General features: G+C 45.5%; 1 protein-coding gene across 1 annotated transcript in view; it reads right to left on the bottom strand.

Annotated features, from left to right (window-relative positions):
• The window catches only part of COL21A1 (collagen type XXI alpha 1 chain), a 271,502-nt gene that overhangs the window by 110,180 nt on the left and 148,505 nt on the right, over positions 1 to 12,817 (bottom strand). The window contains exon 10 of the mRNA XM_086925214.1: positions 1,209 to 1,262. Coding sequence (XP_086781340.1) covers positions 1,209 to 1,262 — 54 coding nt within the window. The remainder of the gene's footprint in view (positions 1 to 1,208; positions 1,263 to 12,817) is intronic.

The raw sequence follows: 12,817 nt of genomic DNA on the forward strand, positions 1-12,817 counted from the left end.
GTATGAAGTGTGACACTTCATTGTACGATTAAAATGATGATGGCAGAAGTTGGGCGATGCTGAGAAGAAGAAAAGAAAGAATGGAGGATGACATTGTGAACACTTGGGGGCAGATTTATGATGCCCTTGCGCCGCAATTGCGTCACTTTCTTTGACGCAACTGCGGCGCAAAAAAAGCGCCCTATTTACAACGTGACGCATCTAGGAGATGTGTCACGTTGTAAAGCCCTGCGCCATAAGGAGGCGTTCCTGCGCAGGGGGGGGGCCTTCCTGCGCAGGAACGCCTCCTGAAAGTGGCTGAGTGAAATCAATGAGATTTCACTCAGTCACTTTCAGGCCAATGCTGCGTCAAAACCCTGTGCCTGCTTGAAGCAGGCTTAGGTCTTGATACAGCATTGTGTAGATGCGGCACCCCCGAGCCTTGCTGGAGCTGCGTCGCACTTGCGACGTAACTCCAGCAATGCGCCACATTTCCGGCACAGATGCGTCACGCATCTGTGCCGTTTTTGCACCATGGGTGGCGGAGCTGTGGCGCACTGTGGCGCATGTTAACTGGCGCATCCCTGGGGATGCGCCAGGTAACATAAATCTGCCCCTTGGGATGCAACCATTGGAGGAAGCAGCATTGAAATGTGATCACAGGCAGAATGACTACAAAGGAAAGCTGAATGGTGACGTTTTCTCATTGATGACATTTGAAGACATGTTCCATATTCAATGTGTATGTTCATGTTCACTAGCAATTTAAAACGACTCGCTTCCAACTTTTGTCAAGCGGATCCCATATGTCATTCTATTGACTCTACGCAGTTACAGCTGGTCCCCTAATGTGTAAATTCAAAGATTCATTCAATGATTCAGTGTCTAAGGGAAATACTTCCCAATGTCCCATACACAACGAGCACACCTAGTGACTACATGGGCTCTGCTTCTTCCTCCAAATGCATACATTCTCCTCCCTAGGCATGTGACTCCAAAAACATAATTACACTTATGGTTGCCTGAATCACAACTCTTTGACTATTCAGTGGAGGTTCCTATCTCTACAGTAATCCACACAAGAAGATCCACTTCAACATGTCTTGTCACTCATTCCAAAATTGTTCTTTGACTAGGCTTATATATAACGTATACACACTGCTTCCTCTGATTGACAGCCTATTACTAATAGAGTTTGACTTCGTTAATTTGACAACCTTATTACTTACCTTAAAGCCATCTGCTCCTGGCAAACCTTTTAGTCCTTGATCACCAAGATCACCCTAAAAAAAGACAAATAATTGTAAGTAGCCATCATAGAGATTTTACTCATTTACATTAAATGCCTCCCACTTGTGTTTTTGCTGTCTGGAGGAGCAGCCAGTCTTCGAAAGGAAAAACAGCTTTTGCAAGTGTAGTCAATTTTCCTGAGAGCATTGGAGAGTATGCATTCTCTGGCACAGAAGAGCTCTCAATACATCTATGGTCAAAACAATTTTTGTTGTAGCCGTGCGGGAAGTCTTTCTATAAATAAAGTCCCTATCACAAGAATCACCCAATACCCCTAATTAAATTTGTTGGGGGATTCTGATTATTACTCCAAACCTGTATCAAATATGACTACCCTTTCCAAGCAACCAGATATACAGCACCACCTAATTTGTTTTGGTATAATGTTTTTGAGCCGCTTTGTATTGGCTTGGCCTCAACCTTGTAAGTCATCAGAAGCCTTACGCCTCTGAGGTGCAATATAAATCATTCACACTGAGGGAGGTGCTTGGAGATACCTGTTTCCATGACCCATGATCCTTGTTTTGTCATAGATAAAGGTATGAAACATCCGACCCCCTTTCTGCCCCTTCATAACTACTTTAAATCCTTGTTAGTGAGGTACAACCCAAGGTCAAACACACAAACCATCTTTTCTCAATCTTTAAAAAAACATATTTTTTCAAGCTTAAAAAACAAGCCATCCTTTCTCGAGCTTAAATAAATACTGATATAACTTTCTCAAAGATAGAGAAAGAGACTGAGAGGGAGAGAACAAGCTAGAAAGGTGGGGGGGGGGAGAGAGAGAGAGAGAGAGCAAGTTTGGTGGGGGTTAGGGGGAGTACATTACCTGAAACTGTGCTATATTGCATTAAATGGGTTCTACGGACATCATAAACCATGAGACCAAAAGTTGATTAATGTGTGCATGTCACCAGAACCCCAGGATGGCAATATAGAACTCAATTATAGCATAACCCTTAATGTATGTTTTTCATTAGATGTTTATTTGGTGGAATTTAACTTGAGACTGGTTTCTTTTGACAGGCCAGCTAACAATATGCACTGATTGGAATTAGGATGTTTAGATTGTGTTCACCGTCCATGAATAAACTGTTGATAAAACAAATGGATAATTGTGAAGATCAATTGCTTTATGTCATTATTTGACCACATCATTTACCCCTAAATATGAATTTATGTAATGTGCCACATAATTTGTTAAATATGTATATTTAACAAAAATAATATTTCTAGCTCAAATGGATGAAAAGAATACAGCCATAGAATGTGCTGCCTACTTTTAATTCTTTGCCTCATACTTGCCCGAAATTTGCAACATTATTTAGATATGCTTATAACATAATCCTAGTACACCTGATGACAACGGTCGGCAGATTGGTTTGGTGGTGTCAATATGATGATAAAATATTTCACAGCTGCACTTTTTACACCCTGGAAGAATTTGAACCAAATTTAGAAATGACTTGACATAGTCAGCTAAGGTACGGCATGCCAATTTTCATGCAGATGTGTGACAGGTGAAAATTGTTGGGAGGGTAGAAAAATATATAATTTCCCATTTTTCAATGTTGGTTGTGCGAATAACCTAAGTTAATGAATGAGTTTACACTAACCTAGGCATGAAACCAAACTGTATTCAGAAAGTTTGCTTTGTTAGGTTCATGGTTACACCCAAACAATTCCTTCTCTTGGTGTAAGATTTACTCCAGAATTCAGATGGTTTTCTAATACCACTCAACTTAAAATGAGTCGCAAACCCTTTAAAATCAATAAATTGTCACTCTGCTGCGCTTGTGAAAAGGCTTGAGCATTTACAATGCCTCCACGTTTGATTTGTTAAAGATATTGAAAAAGCAAGGAGTAATCGGATGCAAATTCTCCTGCAGCTTGTGTTTCTGTGTACACTTAGAAACAAAATGGTGTACAGGTTCAAGATCTTTCTTGCTAAACATTAATGGTGATTGATGAGCAGTTCAGAATAAGTATAGAAGATAACATTTTCAAGTGGAATTGAGGCCTATGATTAAGGGAACGGGGAATCAGCTGCAGAAGGCCATGTTCACCTCTATCGGTTCCTTTATGACTCTTACTGCTCCCAGTATCAAAATGAAGATGCATAGAGCAGGACTTTGGCTCATGTTAGTTTTGTTTTGGGTGATCAAATGTATAGTACTCGAGAACTATTCTCATACAAAATAAAAATATAAATTATCTTTGCAATTACAAGTCCCTCAAGTAGTACAACTATAATAACAAGTACAATCGAGCAAGTAGCACTGCTGTATTTTTCTGCATGTTTCAAATGCCATATTTAGGATTTCCCTGGTGCTTGACTGCACGAGGCCTGATATTCTCCCTCTAAATAACAGACTGACCAGGAGACATCTGAAACTTCGGAGATGATAGGTATCGCTCAAGTTACACCTCGGATGCAACAAGGTGAATTGAAAAGGCTGCAAGTGCTGTTGAGCACCACTTGATGGCGCCCGTTAATCAAGCATGACCACAGTACTGTTATTTACTCTCTACTTAGATACATTTTCTACGGTTTGAAGGATTACTTGGCATCACTTGTCTGTTGCAGACAGCAGTAGTGAGTCGAGAAGAAGAACCAGCACTTGAAGGAGGGAATAAAGACACGAGCAGGACACTGAAAAGATACACACGCAGACGTCGCAGCTCTCAGTGAGGCTCCAGCTAAACTTTCCCTGGCTAGTACTGATGGGTACTTCACACCAGTACTGTGGCTAACACCCAACCAGAGCCGCACAAGTTAATGCCCAGGGAATGAGGAGTAGCCATGCGACCCACGCATGTGTGTTTTTACAGTCAATCCCTGCGTCTTTGTAGGTCGACCTGCTCTGCATTCGCCTTCGTTTCATTTTCACAGACAAGGGGGCAGATTTACAAGAAACTAACGCAGCGCGGTGCAGCAAGTCATTTAGTTAGTTAGTTTGGGAAGCACAGTGATGCGACATATTTACAACAATATGTCGCGTCGCTGTGCTTCCCCCTGCGCTGGCGCACAAACTGCTGCCATGCACCTGCGCAGGTACCCCTGCACCATGGTGCAAGGATGCCTGCGTCATGGGGAGATTGTTTTTGTGCAGGAAGGGGCACCTTCCTGGTTAAAAACAATCAATTGAGGTGATTTCCTCTTCCAATGTGTGCTGTAGAATGCACGCATTGAAAGTGGAAAAAAAACAAGGAGAAATGAAAACATTTCTCCTCGTTGCACCTCCCTACGCCACCCCAAGCGTGGCGTAGCATTCTGATGCATTTCCAGATTTACGATTTCTCGTAAATCTGGAAATGTATCAGTGGACATGGTGTTGCATGGGAACACCCACAGCAACACCCATGTCAAGTCTCTAACACGCAGAGTGTTGCGTGTACAGGGGCAAAATTTACGAGCACTGTTTAAGTCACGCAGTGTGACTTTACCTGTTCTTGTAAATATCACTTATCAGGCTGCACCACTGGGGCGTCACGCAACGTGATGCACTGGCGGGGCAAGGGGCTTGTAAATCTGCCCCAAGATGCGTTGGGTGTGACTCAGGCACACTTTATTTTATTACTGCATTTCAATATGTTCTTTTGTATCTTTACTTGATTTACATACTTTTAATTGATAACTATTTTCCCTTTTGTGCATTATGTGCTGTTATTCTGGTATCCTTTAACCTAAAATAACTATTCTGGCTGTAAATCCCATTATTTTGCAAGTATAATAATTCTGTTTCAATATATACATCCTTCACACCACATCATTTCAGCTAAGCATTAACTATTACATTTTTCAGGAGAGGTACAGAGGCTTGGAGGCCAACTATCTATCTCAGACCAATTACCAAGTGTCACACTTAGTTGAGATGACCTGCAACTTCCCCACTGAAAGTTTAGGATTGTCCCTAAAACTGCGAGGATTGACACCTGCATTGACATTTCCAAGTAGTGTTCGTTCCAAATCATTATGTTCTGAGTTCATTTGTGGCTGAAAAACCGGAGTTCTGGGTACAGCCATAGGTGTGACAGTGAGAACTAACCTCACAGAGTGGACTACAGGTTTGACCTGGACATTATGGTGCCTTAAGTGTGACACTGAGCTATGGTTTTGTTTTAATATAAAGACTACAGCTCACTTTCAGAAGGAGCCCGCACTACTGGAAGCTGGAATATTATTGGAAGGAAGTCACATTACAATGCCAGAAAGCAGCCTCTGGTCCTACTAGAGAGATTTGTTAGTGTGTCCACTACCTCTGGCACAGTGTGATGAGAGCGCAGGGGCAGCTACACACTGAACCAGAGAAAGACTGAACATTTCTTTCTGAGGCCCTAACCCTGCAGTCACCATCAAAAAGAGGCTCAGGAATGGGGGTTATATTGTTCTTTTCCATCTAATAGTAAGTTCTCTGGATTTGATGATGTAAGTGCTGGCATGTTTAGTGATAAACTGCTCTACTGCTCTTCTTGTGTCCCAGAGAATAACCTGGAGGGATGCAATGCATAACACAATGAAGGGCCAAGGGGATGTCCAAAAATAAGTGAGTTCCTTGGAATCTTCATTGTTATGGAACAGCAGCAAAGATCACATTGTTCACTGTGTCGGAGGCATGACAGGAGTATGCAGACCATAAGTTGTAGTACATAAGTGCCCCGAGGGCGCAACGGGCATTTGCGCCCGCTTTGTGTGCCCCTGGCACTCTTTGGTATTAGAGAAGGGGCCACAGGTGCTTCTGCAGCCCCTTCTGTAATACCGATAGCGCTGGTGCATGAAAAGCGCCAGCACCATATTCAGGGGGCGTCCGCTCATTTGCATGGAGGTGTGCTCCTTGCAAATGAGAGAATCTCCTTGCCTCTGTGCCCGTGCCGTATTACAGACGCAGTCCCAGAGGCAAAGAAGCTGTCAGGAGGCACACTGACAGTGCGCCATCTAAAAGGTAGTGTACTGTTAGTGCGCCTCCTGATGGCAGCACTCTGGAGGGGGAAAAAGGGGCCCAGGTACCCACATAGACATTCCTTTGCAGGTGGGTGCAGTCAATGACTCTAATCCACTTTCAAAGTTCAGGCGGGTTGCTGCCTGAACTGTGAAAACACGGAGCGGCTTCAAAGCAGCCTCTTCGTTTTTCACAGGAATCCGGTTCCCCCATGGGCAGCACAAGTTCACACCAGGCGCACCCAGGGAAAAGGTGCCCTTTTCATGATGGGCCACCAGGCATTCTTTCATCTGCTATTTCTCCTTGGTGGGGGGGGGGGGCGCATTGGTGGCAGCTGGAGCATTTAAGGCTAGTTTTTGAAGGCCCAATAATTATGCTAGATCCTTCTGTTACTCTCTGCAGCCCCCAGGGCTTGCTGAGGAGGTCATGAGGTCACAGATCGAGAGAGAGATATCAGGGAGAGTAAGTCGAGAGAGATAAAAAGTGGGTAGATTGAAAGAGGAACGTAGGGAGGCAAAGCAGCTTTTTGGAACATTTTTGTCAGGGCGTTTTGGTTTTGGGTTCCCAGTCTGGCCCAGTACGCTAGAAATATCTGTACTTCTAAACGGTAGAAGTAAATTTCATAACAAAGTTTCTTAAACAAGTTACAGTGAAACTTGAAGATTTGAATTGAAAATACCAGTAACCGTGGGCCATCAGTTCATCCCTCTGACGAGGTGCCATTCATTAGCTCCCTGTGTGTCTTCCTCCTCCTATGTGGATGAATCCTACCCCAAAGATTGGCACCTCCTTTGCTCCACCTGAAAGACAAAGCTGCCTCAGCAGCGACAAGAAGGAACCCCACCCCTAACCACTGTAGCGTCTATTCCCTATTTAGACGATCACTTTGTTCCCCAGGCTGCTTGACGCGAAACAAGTATTATTGGTTTTTCTTGGGGGTCTGCATAGGAAAAGGAAGCTGGGAGAAACCCCATGATCCCCTGGGGAACCTGTAACATTGCATTATCTGGGGCAGGGCACTTATGGCGTACTGGGGCTTCTGCCCTTAGCCCTCCCTGTTGGAGTGGGTGAAGCCTCCATCCTTTCTCCCCTATGGCTGTGCAGGGTTCAGATTGAGCATCTAGCCAGGATGTTAGCGTGAATGTGCCATGCCAGTGGGAGGTCCTGGCACTCATCTGGCAATAGCCAGGAGCTGTGTACATGGGGTTTCGGGACCCATTTTTCCAGAGTCACACGTGCACATTTGCAGTTAATCCTGCAACACGTCCAGATGTTTTAATAGCACTGCCTTGTGGGTCATCCATATGTGTCATTGCTGAGGAGCGACCAGGAGCTTACTCATTGTGGTCTGTGACTCTCGACCTTGGGATGGGGGTATACATCGTCCTATTGTTCCAACGGTGGTCTGTTTTGTTTAAAATGTTGTGTATTCTTTGGTGTGACAACTGCTTTTCAGCGACACTGTGTTTCTATAGCTGTGTGTTTTCCCTTCAATGGGCTTCCCTCTGGTTTTTATCTTCAGGGTTTTTTGTTCCTTTGTGGTAGGTAAGCTGCTGTTCTGCTTGGTTGCTCTGGGGCTCTGTCTGCATTGCAGTGTCTGTTCTGGGATATGTGTAGGTGCCTTGCTCGGGTCTTAGTTCTGCTGCAGGATAACTTTGCCTTTTGTCTTGTAATAGAGCTGTCATATATTTTCATCCTTTATGTCTTCAATCTGGATACTGGTGGATCGTAGATTCATGACTATCAAGGTTCCATCTATGGAAACCCCTCTTTGGCAGTGTTGGCATTGTGATTCAGTAAGCTGGTGTTGTGCATCCCACATTAGCCTTCATTGTGTGCAGTGTTCTGCACTTCACAATTTTGGCTGTGTGTGCATTGTGATCCAGTAAGCTGGCTGTGTGCATCTGCTCATTAGCCTTCATTATGCGCAGTGTTCTGCATTTCATAAGTTTGGTTCATCGCTTATTCAGCCTTTTGTCCTTCTGACTGCAACTTACCTTCCATTTGTTTTTAATCTTTCCCTTTGTTTGCAATATTTTTACTGCTGTCTGTGAATCTTGTATTTGGTTTCGATTTGAAGCTTCCCATCTAGGCATGAGCGGGAAATCCGTTACGCCTGCGGATTTTGCAGGTTTTTGGGAAATCCGCAATCCGCGAATTTTGCGGATTTCCTGCAAAATCGGCAAAAAAAAATCGGCGGACGTAACGGGTTCAAAAGTTGAACCCCCACTCATGTAACTATTTTACAATGGCGCCAGCAAGCTGCCAGTGCCGCTGTAAAATAGTTACAAAGTTAGCTTGCACAGGAACCACTAGATAAAATGAAGCAGGTGCTGCTTTATTTTATCTAAGTGCTTCCTGTGCAAGCTAACTTTGTAACTATTTTACAACGGCGCTGGCAGCTTGCTGGCGCCATTGTAAAATAGTTACATCATACATGCCACATTTCAGAAGCACCTTTTCCTCCCAAGCTGTTATTTACAGAGGTTTATATTTTTAGGGAAAATGTTGCATTGTTTTGTGAACCCCGAATGCCATTATAGCTTCCTCAGTGTCCTCGAGGCACAACAGTTGTACACCAAGTGTAGAAAGAAATGCCAAAGTTCATACAAAGACAATCAAGATATTACATACACACAGCCGGCATGTCTGTTAAGTAGGCTGGGCACATTGTGTTCGCACGGGTTTCTGCAAGTTCGCGAGGGTTTTGTACAATTTCGCAATTTGCGAAACTGTACAAAACCCTCGCGAACTTGCAGAAACCCGTGCGAACACAAAAAAAATCTGCAAAATCCGCGAGAATTCGCGGATTTTGCAGATTTTTGCAATCCGCAAATTCGCAAATCCGCAAATTCGCGGATTGCCAATCCGCAAAATCCGCCCATGCCTATTCCTATCCTTCATCCATTGGAGGTGTATCCGACCATGGTGTCTTGAGCGAGCTTTGGAGTGTCCTCCCTCTCTGTGCATGTGGTGGAGTATGGTGTCTCTCTGTTACCTGGTTCCTTGTGATTTGATCTAATTCCGTATGGGGCGCACTCTTGGATCTGGCTTTGCTTTCACCCTTAATGTCCGTGCTTGAGTGTGGGTCCCACCAGCACATGCTTCTATCAGCTGCTTTGTGGCTGGCCACCTCGTGCATTTGGTTCTTTGGCTTCTAGCTGGATAATGCCATGGGTGTGTAGTTTGCTGCTCACAGCTCATGGATAATGTTTGTTGTACCTTCCAGGACTCAAGTCTGAATTGGGCAAAGACTGCTTACCTTTCTTTCTTTCCGCAGTGAGGTGCTGGGGCTTGTTGCTGTGTACTGGTGGTGCATTGTTTCTGCAATTGCACGGTTTGCTTTTGTCCCGAGTTGGATAGTGTTTCGTTGCTCTCCTGCTTCTGTCCTTTTGGTCTCAGTTCTTGCATTTAATTTTCTGGTCTGCCCATTGGCATGGACCACTGGGTCTTGGCCTATTTGTTTGGACTGTCTTCCTGTACTCTCCTAACTCAGTGCATTATTAATGGTGTCATACACTACCTGTGTAGCTGCATGGTGCTCAGGGGATTACTGAGCAACGATGTTGGGGACTTTTGCAGTTGTTTTCCTTGGTCTCTTGTCGTGTTTCAGTGTCCTTTCATCCTCTGTCTGGATATTTGGCCTGTGTGTGGGTCTAGTGTGCTTCTTAAGTCTTCCTTTTGTTTGCCAGTGTTTGCCAATGGCTTCTCCAGTAGGAGCTTGGCTGGCTCTGGCTTTGTCTCTACATCTTGTCCAAATTTTAAAACCTACAAAGTTCTCTGGTCGGCTTCTAACTTCTGATTGCAGGTGGACTGAATATTTTATGGTCAATTCTCCCATTTGAGATTTCATGCCCTGCTTGGCTTGCCATGGGTGTGTTTTTGGTTCCTATTACCGGTTGCTGCTGTAGATGCAGGCTACTGCTCAGTCTGGCTTTTTGTATTTTCTATGCTTTGTCGGTGGTCGCGTTGTTATTCTGTGTTACTTTACACATGAGTTGTGCAACAACAGTGTTATATTTGAGGGTCTCTAGTTGGCACAGGTAGGTACTTGTGACAAATAGGGACCCTTGCCTCTAGTCAGGGTAAGGGGGTACACTCCTAAAATAACACCTGCTCACCCCCTTGGTAGCTTGGCACGAGCAGACAGGCTTATCTCAGAGGCAGTGTGTAAAGCATTTGTGACCTCATACAGTAGCCCAGTGACAACAACACAGATGGACACCACACATTGTATTTTAAAAATATGTATTCTTCATATAGACTTAACACAAGACCACAAACGACAAAAACCCACAATACTATACTTAAAAATGGTAGTTTTAGCTTAGTTCTGTTCAGTTCTTAAGATGCAACACTTTAACCCCTCCCCTGCCGGTGACGGAACCACTCCGTCATCAGCCGCGGTCGCGCTGTGCTGATGACGGAGCGGTTCCGTCACGGCCCGCTCGGCACGCCTGCGCGGCGCGGATTCCGTGCCTGCGCTGAGCCTTCTATTGAGCGGGCGGGGCCGTGACGGAACCGCTCCGTCATAAGCACAGCGCAACTGACGCTGGTGAAGGAGCGGGTCTGTCACCAGCATGCGCCCGCCACTCGGCCGCCCTCCCCCCTTAGTACTGCGGCGGAATAGCCGCCGCAGTGAAGGGGTTAAGTTAATGTACCTTTCGATGCGGGTCGCTTCCACAACAAACAGTGTTGCAGCGATGGAAATGCGGAAAAGTTCCGGTGCAAAGAAATAAAGATGTGAAGATCTTCCAGATGCGGCACGCTTCTCCAATAATGCGAGAAGTCTCAGTTCAATGCGCCAACTGCAGCGGCGACACCCTTGTTCAGCGATGCAACGGCAACAGCCTCAGCTGCGACACTCTTCTCCGACGTTGCGAGAGGCTTCCGCACAATGTGACAACTACAGCGGCAACATCCAAAATGCGACAGCAGCAGCTCCGACGGCCGCGTGCTTCTTCCTCGTTGCGAGACACTTCTCTCGATGCGGTGCAATGCGTCAGCTACAGCGGCGACACCCTCCTTTGGAGTTGTGACGGCAGCAGCTGCAATGATGACACGCTTTCTCTTCGTTGCGAGACGCTTCTCTCGATGCGGTGCAATGCGTCAGCTACAGCGGCGACACCCTCCTTCGGAGTTGCGACAGCAATGGCTGCGATGGTGACATGCTTCTTTCTCTTGAGTTGCGCTTCCAGCTCCTTGCGACACGCAGTTCCTCAGAAGGCCCCAAAACAGCAGCAGGCACTTCCAAAGAACTCTGGGGAGCTGGGGTTTAAAGTCTGTTGTCCCTGAGACTTCACCAGGAGGCAAGCTCTGTTCCAAGCCCTTGGAGATCCATCACAAGTTGAAAATAAAGCACACAAAGTTCTTTCTCCTTTCTTTGGCAGTCAGGCAACCACTGCAGGCCAATCCCCCAAGCAGCACTTCAGCTTAGGTATAGTCTCTCCTCAGTTTCTTCAGGTTTCTCTCTTCAGCAAAGGTTTCTTCTTGTAGTCCAAAAGTGATCTAATTTCTTGGGATCAGAGTCCCAATATTTATACCCCCAAATCCTTTGTCCTCTGAGGGCAGAGGGGCATTTGCCAAGTCCAAACCAGTTCTGGAGCACTCTGTTTACATGACTCCTTCTTTCCTTTCACAGTGCAGGGCAGAAACATCAGACACCCCTCAGGAAGTGGAGCCAGCATTGTGGAGGGAAAGCACAGCCCTGGAGCACTTTGTTGACATGATTACTTCTCTTCTTTCACTGTGCAGGGCAAGAGACATCAGACGCACTACAGTGGGTGGAGCCAGCACTGTGGGGGGCAGGCACTGTCCTTTTCAAGTCCCAGGTGCAACTACTCCCTCCCATCTAGATGCGGGTTTCTCTGTTCACCAGTGGGCGGACTCACCCTGCCTCCTGGAACCCCCCAGTCCTGTCACTCAAACTCCTGACAAGGAATACACAACCTAGCAGGGCTTGGTTAGTTAGACAAGAAAATACCTACTTTCTAAAAGTGGTATTTTCAAACACAGAACGTTAAAATCAACTTCACTAAAAGATGCATTTTATCATTCTGACTCCAGGCATACTAAACTCGAACTTCCACCATGTTCCCTGAGTCAGTTAGGATTATAAAATGTAATATACTAACTGCCCATTCTGGCCCATGGAGAACAGGTAGCCTTGCAATAGTGAAAAACGAAAATGGCTGTAATTCACTGTTAGGACATGCCACACACACCAGGGCTTGTCCTACCTCATACTTACAATGCACCCTGTGATTGGGCCTACCATAGGGTGTCTAATATGAAGAAAAGGGAAGGTTTAGGGACTGGCAAGTGGGTGCACTTGCCCAGTCAACATGACAGTACCAGATTGCACACAAGCTCTGCAATGGCAGGCATTAGACACACTTTTACAGGCTGCTTCTGTGGGTGGCACAACCAGTGCTGCAAGCCCACTAGCAGCATTTGGTTCACAAGCCCTGGGCACACTCAGCGCACTGTACTAGGGTCTAATTAGTAAACCAAACCAGCCAATCATGGAATCACTAATCCATACAACAATTTACAATAGGGAGAGCATATGCACTTTAGCACTTCTCAGCAGTGCTAAAGTGCCCAGA

The sequence above is a fragment of the Lissotriton vulgaris genome, chromosome 6 (genome assembly GCF_964263255.1).
Source record: "Lissotriton vulgaris chromosome 6, aLisVul1.2, whole genome shotgun sequence".
In the NCBI taxonomy this organism is placed as follows: domain Eukaryota; kingdom Metazoa; phylum Chordata; class Amphibia; order Caudata; family Salamandridae; genus Lissotriton; species Lissotriton vulgaris.